The sequence below is a fragment of the Salvelinus fontinalis genome, chromosome 2 (assembly GCF_029448725.1).
Source record: "Salvelinus fontinalis isolate EN_2023a chromosome 2, ASM2944872v1, whole genome shotgun sequence".
NCBI classification, from domain to species: Eukaryota; Metazoa; Chordata; class Actinopteri; order Salmoniformes; family Salmonidae; genus Salvelinus; species Salvelinus fontinalis.
Window position 1 is genome coordinate 62,447,336 of NC_074666.1, and position 14,155 is coordinate 62,461,490.

The window sequence follows — 14,155 nt, forward strand, 5'->3', positions numbered from 1 at the left end:
AAATATTGGAAAAAAGTTTGGCGTGCATGATATAATTCATTACATTTCATCGAAGATAAAATCATGTCAGAATTTTGCAGGGCACTAATTTTAAACAAACTGTTTACTATAAAAACACTACCTAAATCAACCGCTAGAGGCCACTAAATGCCTACGGGTAGACGCTTCTAAAAACGTCAGAGTTGAAAGGGCGAAGGTTGTTTTGAAGATGGCTGCCCCCCAAGATGACATGTTTTCTCTCTGCGTCGACCCCACTAAAGTTAGCAGTTGTGTGGAAGTACGATTTATTGACAAGATTAAGGTAATGTGCAGACAATGATTATTTTGAAAAGGCTAATTTCAAGTTTCTCGGATCTAGCACCAAATTAATTGACACGCATGCTGTCAGTCTGTGTGGACTAGCTGGGAAAATCAAAAAATGATTCGCTAGACAGCATTTTTTGGCATTTTGCTTACCTTTTCTGGCTGGCTGTAGCTACGTAGTTACTTGCTATTTGTGTTAATGTTTTAGATTCATCATGGTGTAACCGATGTGAAATGGCTAGCTAGTTAGCGGGGTGCGCGCTAATAGCGTTTCAATCGGTGACGTCACTCGCTCTGAGCCCTTGACGTAGTTGTTCCTCTTGCTCTGCAAGGGCCGCGGCTTTTGTGGAGCGATGGGTAACGATGCTTCGTGGGTGGCTGTTGTAGATGTGTACAGAGGGTCACTGGTACGAGCAGGTAGGGGCAAGGAGAGGGACGGGAAGGTATACTGTTACAATGGCTTATTGTAGTTAGCTAGCAAATTACATTCACCACCAAGTACAGTCACCACCTTCATGCCACATGGATTGCTATCTGATTCCTTTTAAAGCTAGCTAAGCTTTTTGTCTAGTTAAACAACTAGCATCTTGACACGTTAGCTATCTAGGTATGCACAGAGATACCTTTTGGGGGGGCTAATAAAGTTCAAAGGCTAGCCTGTTCTGAGTCAATAGGATACACTTTGTGTGGATAAAGTATGGGCAGGTGCATATTACTGAAATTGACATTGCTTTTTATATCTAAACATTTGGTTTTATTTTTAGGGCAAGGGATTATTTTCCAAGAAGGCCATCAAGAAAGGAGACACCATTTTTATTGAGCGCCCTCTTGTCTCTGCCCAGTTCTTGTGGAATTCCCTGTACAAGTACAAAGGTGAGGTGTTACAGGTTCAAGATTTAGGTGATTGACAGACTGAACACAACCTCGTTTTATGTTCCTAAAATTGTGGGTCAAAATGTTCCAGCATGCTTTGCTTTTTAGATGAACATAGGCCAAGGGGAAAACCTCACATTTTGAGTCTTTTGAATGGTCTTTCATATTTAGTGATATGACCCTTAGTTCTCTCATTTATCATCCATCCCTGTCTCTTCTCCAGCCTGTGAGTTCTGCTTGCGTGCTCTGGAGACGGCCGAGGATAATGCCCGTAGACTCAGTGGCATCCCTGACCTCAGTCTACCCCACCCCGAGCTGTGCAAAGTGCATCCAGAGCTGCACCAAGCTTGCCCACAATGCCAGGTGTGTGCCTCTCACAAGTACTCCTCATCTGCACTGCCAATTAAGGACTGGACAGTACTGATCTAAAAACACATTGCAACCAATTTTTGAAAGTGGAAGCAAAGTACTTTTAGCATATATTTTCATTTGTCTCCTGCATCTTCACAAATTGAAGTTTAATTGTAAGGATGTTTTTTCTATTAATAGCGTAAAATTAAGATGTACAGAAAGACTCATGTGAAGGCCAAATTACAGAGGAGGAACTTCTTGATGCATTTAAAGCCTTTAAGTCCAGTAAAACTCCAGGGCTGGATGGCATACCAGTTGAGGTACATCAAACCTTTTTCCATTATTAGCATGTTTTGATCACTTCTATAAAAATGGTAGACTATTGAATAGTCAGCAAGAAGGTCTGATTTTACTATTACTGAAACAGGACCCAGGTGGTAAATCCAGCCCACCTAAAAAACTGGAGGCCCCTCACTGTTGTGATGCAAAAATTCTAGCAAAATACATAGAATTTAAAAAAGTATTGTCAGACAAGTTTTTTTTACATGGACGATACATAGGAGATAATATAAGAGAAGTACTGGAAACAATGGAACACTATGAAAAATCGGGGAAACCGGGCCTAGTGTTCATTTTGAAAAGTACGACTAGGATTTATATATAAATGGACTATTTTAATTTTGGAGGATCTCTTATACAATGGATTAAAGTTATGTATAGTAACTCCAGTTGTAAAAGAGTAAATAATGGCTATTTCTCAGAAAGTATTAAACTGTCAAGAGGAGTGAAACAATGTTGTCCACTATCAGCATATCTATTTATTATGGCCATCAAAATGTTAGCTATTAAAATTTGATTCAACAATAATATCACGGGGCTAAAAATCCGGGGCTTAAAATAAATGGTGTCATTGTACTGGCAACTTGTGTTTTCTTTTAAATGCGCAATTTGGATCCCTGGACAGTCTCATAGAGGATCTAGAAAAATGTTTCTAATCTCTGCATTGCAACCAAATATTGAAAAGTGTACTATATTACATATTGGATCGCAAAAAAATACAACTTTTACATTACTGTTGAGTTTACCAATAAAATGGCCTGGCGGTGAAGTGGACATAATCAGTATTTATATCCCGAAAGAGAGAAACTCTCACCACAATACATTTTAATAGAAAGTTAGCAAAATTATATATATTGCGCCATGAAAAGGTAAATACCTGTCTATTTGTGGAAAAATCACCCTGATTTAATTATTTAGTCATATCCCAGTTTACATATTTACTTATCAAATCAAGTTTATTTTATATAGCCCTTCGTACATCAGTTAATATCTCGAAGTGCTGTACAGAAACCCAGCCTAAAACCCCAAACAGCAAGAAATGCAGGTGTAGAAGCACGGTGGCTAGGAAAAACTCCCTAGAAAGGCCAAAACCTAGGAAGAAACCTAGAGAGGAACCAGGCTATGAGGGGTGGCCAGTCCTCTTCTGGCTGTGCCGGGTGGAGATTATAACAGAACTTGGCCAAGATGTTCAAATGTTCATAAATGACCAGCATGGTCAAATAATAATAATCACAGTAGTTATCGAGGGTGTAGCAAGTCAGCACCTCAGGAGTAAATGTCAGTTGGCTTTTCATAGCCGATCATTAAGAGTATCTCTACCGCTCCTGCGGTCTCTAGAGAGTTGAAAACAGCAGGTCTGGGACAGGTAGCACGTCCGGTGGACAGGTCAGGGTTCCATAGCCGCAGGCAGAACAGTTGAAACTGGAACAGCAGCAAGGCCAGGTGGACTGGGGACAGCAAGGATCATCATGTCACTGAACACTGAACAACTTGTTTTTTAAATGATATGAGCAAAGAATATTCTACTTTATTTTGAACGGCAAGCCAGACAAAATGAAACGTGCCTATTTATATAATTAATATGAATTCAGAGGGCTGAAATTTAAATATTAAGGCATTGAACCTTTCACTAAAGGCTTCAGTCATACAAAAGTTGTACTTCAAAACGAACTGGTTTTCCAGCAGATTAGTAAGAATAGCTCATCTCGTGTTCGTAAAAAAACTTTTCTCCCTTTATTCAGTTTACAACACTTTCGGTTATTTGAAAATGAAATACTCTCTAGAATATCCCTATTTTTTTAAACAAGCCATGGAACGCTGTTTGCAATTTCAGTTTAATCCACCATAAGACACAACAAATATTACAACAAATATTATGGTTAAACTCCTATACTAATTGATACAACAACAAAAAATATATATTTTTGGAAAAATTGTTTAATAATCTTTGTTAATGATATCATAAATGCAGCTGAGGGAGTTATGTCACACATACAGCAAACAAAAATAAATGGAAATGTCTGCTCTATTCAAAATTACAGCCAACTGATTGCAGCATTACCGCGGGAAGGGGGAGAAAGTAAGGAACTTGTCTGTCGGCCCTACATTAGACCAAAATTGGTTAAAGAAAAAAAAATAAACAAGTTTAATTTAAGGATCAAAAAATGAACAGCTGCGCCATAAAGGTTGCAAAAATAGTTGGGAAGAGATTTTCGATGTGCCGATTCCATGGTACATGGTTTATGAACTGATGGATTAAAAACGTATAGCTTTCCCATTTAAATGATTTTGCTAAATTCTTGCAACCATTAGAATTGTATGTATATGGGGGAAACATCCATCCCAGATCTGTATATTTTGCTGTGAAGATACAGAATCATTAGATCACTTGTTTTGGTACTGTCCACATGTATCTTGTTTTTGGTCACAGGTTCAGAAATGGCTTAAGATTTACAATATTTACCTGGAGATTGCACTGCAAATAGCACTGCTGGGTGACTTGAAAAGCCATAGTCAATCTAATAATACTCTTAGAAAGAAATTAAAGATTAACATTTTTACTATCAGAATAGAGAGGTTCAGAACTTTTGTGAAACATTACAGAAGAGTTGAAAAATATTTTGGAATGAGATTGATGGGAGGATTTGAGGCTAACAGAAGTTGGGACGAAAAAAGATAACTAATGTCAAATATTCTGTGACTGTATATTTTATGTATAAGCTTTAAGTAGAGGCCTAAGTATTGTTGTCCATTGGTTTACTTCAATTAGGGGAGTGGGGTTAGGGGACAATAATAAAACATATGGGGGATTGGAAATTATGATGACAATTACATAGATTGTGGGTTCTATTAATCTTCAATATTCAAACTGATCTACCCCCTTAAAAATACAAATAAATAAATACATTGTAGTGGAAAGCAATATGGAAGATTCCTACTTAGCCTGTGTTTTCAGATCAGTAAAGATTAAGGATTAGAAGCCACTTAAATAAGATAAATGAGATGCACCTACCCAATGCCTGTCTGACAACCACATGGAGATGTGTTGATGTACTGTAGCTCCTTCCTCCAATCTAGTCCAGTGTCTCGCTTTGGGTTTCAGTGAGACTTTGTTTCCCCCTGCAGGTGATGTACTGTAGCAACGAGTGTCGGCAGGCTGCAGCAGACCAGTACCATCGGGCCCTGTGCCTAGGCTCCTCCCAAGAGGACCCAAACCACCCCATCAGCAAACTAAAGGATGCCTGGAGGTGAGATATGGATTTTCTGTTTAATTGAATACCACTAGATGGGGCCCATATTTTTCTTGGGCTGGATTTAACATTTTTACTAGCTGTCAAATCCTTGCTTCCTCATTTCCTCTAATTCCTCACCTCCCTCTCAAAGCACCCTCCCTTGCAACTCCGCTTTCAATTAGATTTGAGTAAACGAGGACGAGAAAGCAAGGATTTGACAGCCAGTAACGTTTTCAGATCCAGCCCCAGTAATATTTTGTCTGTGATTGCTGCAGTATGAACTGACATTGTCCCTTATCTGTCCCCTAGGAGCATGCACTACCCTCCTGAGACCTCCAGCATCATGCTCATGGCCAGGATGGTGGCCACTGTCAAACAGGTGAGCCTCCTCTGCCTCCTGCCTCTGACTTTTTTGTTGTTGAGCTTCTCCAATTCCAAAGTGGGTTGCACTTTGTATTTGCATTCTGTCTTTGTAGTGAATGTTAGTTTGAGATTAAGGTTTTTGGAGATTGAAAGATCTTCACAATGTCTGGAGAAGCATTTCACCTGTCAGCTTGCTATAATAATCCTATATTCTTTGCATACCTGTGCATAATATGTATTTCTCAAACATAATAATAATGTTTGAATCATTTGTGTCATGCAGGCCCAAGACAAAGGGCACTGGCAGAAGTTGTTCTCTCAATTCTGCAGCCGTGCGGCCAACGAGGAGGAGGAGATTGCACATAAGCTGCTGGGAGAGAAGTTCCAGGTAAGCATGGAGATAATGGCTGTGTCTAAAAATGTTAGCTACAAGATGTTAAATCCTTGCTTCCCCCATCCTTGTTTCCTAAATTCCCCTTAAGGCTCATTGGAGGAGGTCTGAGGAAATGACCTTGGAACACTCCTCCAATGTGCTTTGAGAAGAATTGAGGAGACCAGGTTTGAGCTTCAAATTTGGTTTAAAAAAAATGTGGTCAGCATTAGCTTTGAGTCACCATTGGAATAGATTTCAAAACGGTTACTTATAGACTGTTACCTTCATTTTGACATTGTATTGGGTTTGTAGGGGCAGTTGACCGTACTACGAACCCTGTTTACAACGGCACTTTACGACGATCATCTCAATCGGGTGAGTGTGGCACCATTTCCCCTTTCACGACCAATTTATTTATAGACACAAAGTCGTGGCCAAAAGTTTTGAGAATGACACAAATATACATGTTCAAAGTCTGCTGCCTCAGTGTCTTTTAGATATTTTTGTCAGATGTTACTATTGAATACTGAAGTATAATTACAAGCATTTCATAAGTGTCAAGGCTTTTATTGACAATAAAATGAAGTTGATGCAGAGTCAATATTTGCAGTGTAGACCCTTCTTTTTCAAGACCTCTGCAATCCGCCCTGGTATGCTGTCAATTAACTTCTGGGCCACATCCTGACTGATGGCAGCCCATTCTTGCATAATCAATGCTTGGAGTTTGTCAGAATTTGTGGGGTTTTGTTTGTTCACCTGCCTCTTGAGGATTGACCACACGTTCTCAATGGGATTAAGGTCTGGGGAGTTTCCTGGCCATGGACCCAAAATATCGATGTGTTGTTCCCTGAGCCACTTAGTTATCAGTTTTGCCTTATGGCAAGGTGCTCCATCATGCTGGAAAAGGCATTGTTCGTCACCAAACTGTTCCTGGATGGTTGGGAGAAGTTGCTCTCAGAGGATGTTGGTACCATTCTTTATTCATGGCTGTATTCTTGGATGTATTCTTGGATGGTCTCAGGATGCTTTACTGTTGGCATGACACAGGACTGATGGTAGCGCTCACCTTGTCTTCTCCGGACAAGCTTCTTTCCGGATGCCCCAAACAATCGGAAAGGGGATTCATCAGAGAAAATGACTTTACCCCAGTCCTCAGCAGTCCAATCCCTGTACCTTTTGCAGAATATCAGTCTGTCCCTGATGTTTTTCCTGGAGAGAAGTGGCTTCTTTGCTGCCCTTCTTGACACCAGGCCATCCTCCAAAAGTCTTCGCCTCACTATGCGTGCAGATGCACTCACACCTGCCTACTGCCATTCCTGAGCAAGCTCTGTGCTGGTGGTGCCCCGATCCTGCAGCTGAATCAACTTTAGGAGACGGTCCTGGTGCTTGCTGGACTTTCTTGGACGCCCTGAAGCCTTAACAACAATTGAAACACTCTCCTTGAAGTTCTTGGTGATCCGATAAATGGTTGATTTATGTGCAATATCCTTGCCTGTGAAGCCCTTTTTGTGCAAAGCAATGATTACGGCACATGTTTCCTTGCAGGTAACCATGGCTGACAGAGGAAGAACAATAATTCCAAGCACCACGCTCCTTTTGAAGCTTCCAGTCTGTTATTCAAACTCAATCAGAATGACAGAGTGATCTCCAGCCTTGTCCTCGTCAACACTCACACCTGTGTTAACGAGAGAATCACTGACATGTCAGCTGGTGATTCAGTTCATTTGCATGGCAAAGAGGGACTTTGCAGTTAATTGCAATTCATCTGATCACTCTTCATAACATTCTGGAGTATATGCAAATTGCCATCATACAAACTGAGGCAGCAGACTTTGTGGAAAATGTATATTTGTGTCATTCTCAAAACTTTTGGCCACGACTGTACATTGTTTTTTCGAGCTGATACTTGGCTACTTCTTCGCTCCCAGTAGACAAGACTGTAAAATAATGTCTTTGATAGAACCATTTCTTATGGACGTGTGTGATTATGATGCAGATAGGTTATGCTATAAGGTGTGTGTCCTTGCATGTTACAGTGGTTTACACCTGAGGGATTTCGTTCCCTCTTCTCCCTTGTGGGGACCAATGGACAGGGTATAGGTACCAGGTAAGGTTAATCTCTAAATCTCCAACTCATAAATAATGCACTGTGCCATTAGTCTGAATATCATTAAATTTAAAGTGCTGACATTGTTTTCTTATGTCTCGTTATCTAGTTCTCTCAGCCAATGGGTTCATGCATGTGATGCTTTGGTGCTGACTAGCCAGCAGAGGGAGCAATTGGATTCCTTCATTGACCAACTATACAAGGATGTCGAGAAAGGTCACAATTCCCTCCCTACACTCAAATACAGTGCTGTTTCCTGTGACATCTGTACCGTTTATGAGGAATACTGCGGAAAACTATATTTGAGTCTAAACCTACATTACCAAGAAAGTTTTTCAGAGGCTTTGTACAGCTCACATTTTATGATAGATCGTAAATAATACTTTCTCTACGCGCCTCTGAATTGGGGTGGCTTGAATCAGGCATATTTTAAATCGTTACTAATATGGAATGAATCTCCTCTACTGACAATGGAGGTCAGAGCTGAATTAGATTTGTCTCCACAGAGACCGGTGACTTTCTGAACTGCGAGGGTTCCGGGCTCTTCCTACTGCAAAGCGCATGTGAGTCGTCACTATCAGATGGTTTCTAACCCCAGCTCCCAGAATCCTCAAACTCGCACAACTTACAGAATCAATTAAATGAGCTACAAATACATTTCACTGGTCAAACGTTTGATTGTTTGATTATTTCGTCTACTCTCTAGGTAACCATAGCTGCATACCGAATGCGGCGGCATCTTTCCCGAGCAACAACTTCTTGCTTCATCTCAGTGCCCTAAGTGACATCAGCCCTGGAGAGGTCAGAAGAGGATGCTGGGGAGGGGGGGCTGGCGATCAATTCTGGCCGTGGATAGATGGGACAGAACATCCTGGCTTGCTCTGTTGTCAGCCGGTATTAGGGGTCTGAGACTTTAAGGATTAGAGCGGTTGTGTCAGGCTGTCAGAGAGATTGAGAAGGCTTGCATCTGCCCGTTACAGAAGCGTCAGAAGGGGCCAGAGAAATGTTTTGCCAGCCAATTAAGTTCTGGCAAAAAATGTGTGCGCTTTAGTTTCGTTCTTATGACCATGGCAGGATAGTGACGAGATTTGGCGCCTGCTGCTGAATAAACATGAAACAACCAGATAAAGTAACAAAACTTGAACGATAACTCCAGGAGTTTGAAGTGGCTAACTGTCATTCATTGTTGTGTAAATTAATCCCTATATAGTAACTGTAATGGGAGGTCTTTTGATGTGAATGTCCTTATCTGCTAACATGTTAAACTCTGTTTCCTCACATCTCCAGGAGATCGGTATCAGTTACTTGGACTGCTGTCAGCGTGACAGGAGCCGTCATAGCAGACACAAAATCCTGAGGTAAACAATTGAAATCCCCTGTGTACCAATCCTTTTGACAGACTCAAACTGTTCCTAGTTCAGTCAAGATCAATGGCCACCCTCCCAGGCAATAAGGGGCAGTCCTGGGCCAGCACAGCCAAGGGGGTCTGGCGGTTATTCCGGTGCCTACCTACGCTCCGGTACAGATTTTTACCCCCTTAAAACCAGGGCTGGTTTGCTCTGCGGGAACCCATTTTGGATTCATATTCACTGTATCCTGTTGAAAGGCACTTCACCTTGAAAATCTGCAACTCTCACAAACTGAAGGTAGTGAAGCATGAACAAAGACTGGTCTCGGTCTTTTTTCTCAGAAAATGAGAACCAAAGATGGTGGATAATTTAAGATGGTTCACTCAGGCGGTTTACCGTTGAAGAAAAAAAAGAAAGTCCATTCCAGTCTACTTAAAGGCCCAGTGCAGTCAAACATTTCCTGTGCTTTATATACACTTTAGATACAAAAGTATGTATACACCCCTTCAAATGAGTGGATTCGTCAATTTTGACAGCTGTATAAAACCGAGCACACAGCCATGCAATATCCATAGACAAACATTGGCAGTAGAATGGCCTTACTGAAGAGCTCAGTGACTTTCAATGTGGTACCGTCATAGGATGCCACCTTTCCAACAAGTCAGTCCGTCAAATTTCTGCACTGCTAGAGCTGCCCCGGTCAACTGTAAGTGCTATTATTTTGAAGTGGAAACGTCCTACCAAAGTGGTAGGCCACACAAGCTCACAGAACGAGACCACTGAGTGCTGAAGCACTTTCCGTGTAAAAATCGTCTGTCCTCGGTTGCAACACTCACTACTGAGTTCCAAGCTGCCTCTGGAAGCAACGTCAGCACAAGAACTGTTCGTCGGGAGCGCCATGAAAGGGGTTTCCATGGCCGAGCAGCCGTACACAAGCCCAAGATCACCATGCGCAATGCCAGTGGTGTAAGTGGTGTAAAGCTCATCCCTATTGGACTCTGGAGCAGTGGAAATGCGTTCTCTAGAGTGATGAATCACACTTCACCATCTGGCATTCCAACGGACGAATCTGGATTTGGCGGATGCCAGGAGAACACTACCTGCCCGAATGCATAGTGCCAGCTGTAAAGTTTGGTAGAGGAGGAACAATCGTCTAGGGCTGTTTTTCATGGTTCGTGCTAGGCCCCTGAAGGGAAATCTTAATGCTACAGCATACAATGATCTGTGTGGAAGAACTTGACTCTCAAACCCATCAAACACCTTTGGGATGAATTGGAACGCCGACTGCGAGCCAGGCCTCATCACCCAACATCAGTGCCCAACATTAAAGCCTTCCCAGAAGAGTGGAGGCTGTTATAGAAGCGAAGGGGGAACTCCATATGAATGTCCATGATTATGGAATAAGATGTTCGACGAGCAGGTGTCCACGTACTTTTTGCCATGTATTATACACTGCTCAAAAAAATAAAGGGAACACTAAAATAACACATCCTAGATCTGAATGAATGAAATATTCTTATTAAATACTTTTTTCTTTACATAGTTGAATGTGCTGACAACAAAATCACACAAAAATGATCAATGTAAATCAAATTTATCAACCCATGGAGGTCTGGATTTGGAGTCACACTCAAAATTAAAGTGGAAAACCACACTACAGGCTGATCCAACTTTGATGTAATGTCCTTAAAACAAGTCAAAATGAGGCTCAGTAGTGTGTGTGGCCTCCACGTGCCTGTATGACCTCCCTACAATGCCTGGGCATGCTCCTGATGAGGTGGCGGATGGTCTCCTGAGGGATCTCCTCCCAGACCTGGACATCCGCCAACTCCTGGACAGTCTGTGGTGCAACGTGGCATTGGTGGATGGAGCGAGACATGATGTCCCAGATGTGCTCAATTTGATTCAGGTCTGGGGAATGGGCGGGCCAGTCCATAGCATCAATGCCTTCCTCTTGCAGGAACTGCTGACACACTCCAGCAACATGAGGTCTAGCATGGTCTTGCATTAGGAGGAACCCAGGGCCAACCGCACCAGCATATGGTCTCACAAGGGGTCTGAGGATCTCATCTCAGTACCTAATGGCAGTCAGGCTACCTCTGGCGAACACATGAAGGCTGTGTGCCCCCCCCCCCCCCCCCCCCAAAGAAATGCCACCCCACACCATGACTGACCCACCGCCAAACCGCTCATGCTGGAGGATGTTGCAGGCAGAAGAACGTTCTCCACGGCATCTCCAGACTCTGTCACATGTGCTCATGTGCTCAGTGTGAACCTGCTTTCATCTGTGAAGAGCACAGTGGCGAATTTGCCAATCTTGGTGTTCTCTGGCAAATGCCAAACGTACTGCACGGTGTTGGGCTGTAAGCACAACCCCCACCTGTGGACGTCGGGCCCTCATACCACCCTCATGGAGTCTGTTTCTAACCGTTTGAGCAGACACATGCACATTTGTGGCCTGCTGGAGGTCATTTTGCAGGGCTCTGGCAGTGCTCCACCTGCTCCTCCTTGCACAAAGGCGGAGGTAGCGGTCCTGCTGCTGGGTTGTTGCCCTCCTACGGCCTCCTCCACGTCTCCTGATGTACTGGCCTGTCTCCTGGTAGCGCCTCCATGCTCTGGACACTACGCTGACAGACACAGCAAACCTTCTTGCCACAGCTCGCATTGATGTGCCATCCTGGATGAGCTGCACTACCTGAGCCACTTGTGTGGGTTGTAGACTCCGTCTCATGCTACCATTAGAGTGAAAGCACCTCCAGCATTCAAAAGTGACCAAAACATCAGCCAGGAAGCATAGGAACTGAGAAGTGGTCTGTGGTCACCACCTGCAGAACCACTCCTTTATTGGGGGTGTCTTGCTAATTGCCTATAATTTCCACCTTTTGTCTATTCCATTTGCACAACAGCATGTTAAATGTATTCTCAATCAGTGTTGCTTCCTAAGTGGACAGTTTGATTTCACAGAAGTGTGATTGACTTGGAGTTACATTGTGTTGTTTAAGTGTTCCCTTAATTTTTTTGAGCAGTGTATATTCCCACACTGAAGTTGGAATAATACTGTGAAATGTTAAAAATATGATAATGCCCCTTTTGGTATAAGAGCCGTTTGGAAATTTCAGCCTGTTTTTGTGGGATGGCGTTTTGGCCTGCCTGGTTGTTATTGGTCTACTAACTAACCAATGTCGTTGCTTCCAGAGTCCAATAGGGATTGGTTAGTTAGTAGACCAATAACAAAGAGTTCTAAACCTCTGCCAATAAGAGCTAGTTTTCAGTTTCCCCCTCCCAACTCAGACCCTCCCGGACAGTCCTAGCTAAATTCTTGCTTAAGAAATTGCTCTTTTGCTTCTTTTCAACGGTTTTAATTTATAACAATCACAGTAACGTACTTAGTTGTTACCCAGAAATGATTTGCTATTGAGTTTAAAATGTCTGCATTAGACCTTTAACTGGTTGTCTCCCCCATGGACACCAATGCAATAGCAGCTGAGTCTGTTCTACTTAGTTCATTGACTTTCATTGAACCAGAAAAGAACAGCGAGTAGGGCTTATGTAACTTCGTTATTCTCTTCCCAGGGATAACTACCTGTTCATCTGCTCGTGTCCAAAATGTGTGTCTCAGATGGATGAGTTGGATCTGACGTCGGACGACGAGGAGGAGGAGGAGGAGGGGGATGACATGGAGGACGAGATGACGGACGTCTGAGGGGGTAAAAAGACCCGCTCTGCTCCCACTCACCCCCTCCCTAATCCACTCACTCAGCCATGCTAGCTAACTGCACAGTGAAAACCAACCTTAAAGAAGAATTTGCATATCACCAAACATCAAATTCATTGTGTAACTAAATCTTTTTGTCAATGAAAATAAGTCACTCACTGGCCCTACGCTTTGGATCTCCCCCTTGAAAAGCATTTTCTCACATTACTGTACAGTAGCAGATGTTTTGGCTGTCACCTCTCGTGTATCTTCTGCTTATTGGAAAAGTTTACATGGAAGACATCCAGTTCACTAATGTTTTTCATTTATCACAGTTTTTAGTACCATTAAATTGGCAAGATGTTATTTATTCCTCGTGTTGAGTGCATTAGGTGTAGATTAATTCAGACAGAATATATGGTGCTTGTTCTGTGAAGGATAATTCACTTGGCGAACCTAGTAGTGATAACATTACAGTATGGACAGTGTAGAAGAAGTAACTGACCCTAATTTAAGTACATATATTTTCATATGAGATTAGAAACGGTCATTGCAAGCTATGAGGTAACCATCAGCCAGGATATTACTCTGAGACCTTGAGCTGTAGAAAGCTTTTGTCAGTTAACTATTTGCCCTTTATTGAGTAGAGCAGATTTTCACTGCAATGAAATTGCTGCTACTGCCCACACATGAATCAATACAACCGCAATGACTGTAATCTTCAGTGCCAACATTTTCAATGTTACCGAACAAATATGGCTAACATCGAATGACTAACTTCAATTATCTCAGTTGGCATTTCAGAGCAGTGGTGCATGAGAACAAATTGCTTTTGATGTCACACAATGACATGCTGCAATATAAGAGCAGCAGTAAATATTGTATGAGAATCCTTGAAATTGTAATTTTTACTGCTCTGGCATAAACCATTGAGATTAAAATGTCTCGTCTCTTATTTGCTTTATTTGTGTTCTCCTTAGTACAGTTTGGTTTTATGCAGAAATTAAGCCAACTGGTAATTTCTCAGTCTTCATCAAATATGAACCACAAGTCAACACTGTTTGAAGCAGCACCGATATCCCATGGATAACTATCCCGCCAACATCTTTGAGAGCATGACGATTGGACAACTATTCCTTTCTAGTTATTTTCTACTTCATTAGTGGGTCT

The 14,155-nt window shown here is 42.2% G+C and overlaps 1 protein-coding gene across 1 annotated transcript; it reads left to right on the forward strand.

Annotated features, from left to right (window-relative positions):
- The first annotated feature begins 169 nt into the window (after positions 1–169).
- On the forward strand, positions 170–13,926 carry LOC129822833 (histone-lysine N-trimethyltransferase SMYD5-like). The gene is made up of 13 exons (XM_055881279.1): positions 170–301; positions 1,068–1,176; positions 1,400–1,539; positions 4,993–5,114; positions 5,409–5,478; positions 5,746–5,850; positions 6,148–6,210; positions 7,872–7,942; positions 8,052–8,158; positions 8,449–8,505; positions 8,649–8,743; positions 9,230–9,300; positions 12,865–13,926. The coding sequence occupies exons 1-13, from the start codon at positions 209–211 to the stop codon at positions 12,992–12,994; spliced, it is 1,233 nt and encodes a 410-aa protein (XP_055737254.1). The 5' UTR covers positions 170–208; the 3' UTR covers positions 12,995–13,926.
- The last annotated feature ends 229 nt before the right edge of the window (positions 13,927–14,155 follow it).

Coding starts and splice junctions, on each gene's coding strand:
- LOC129822833 (XM_055881279.1), top strand. CDS start 209: ATGGCTGCCCCCCAAGATGACATGTTTTCTCTCTGCGTCGACCCCACT. Junction 8,506..8,648: donor CTTCCTACTGCAAAGCGCAT/GTGAGTCGTCAC, acceptor TCTACTCTCTAG/GTAACCATAGCTGCATACCG. Junction 9,301..12,864: donor AGCAGACACAAAATCCTGAG/GTAAACAATTGA, acceptor TTCTCTTCCCAG/GGATAACTACCTGTTCATCT.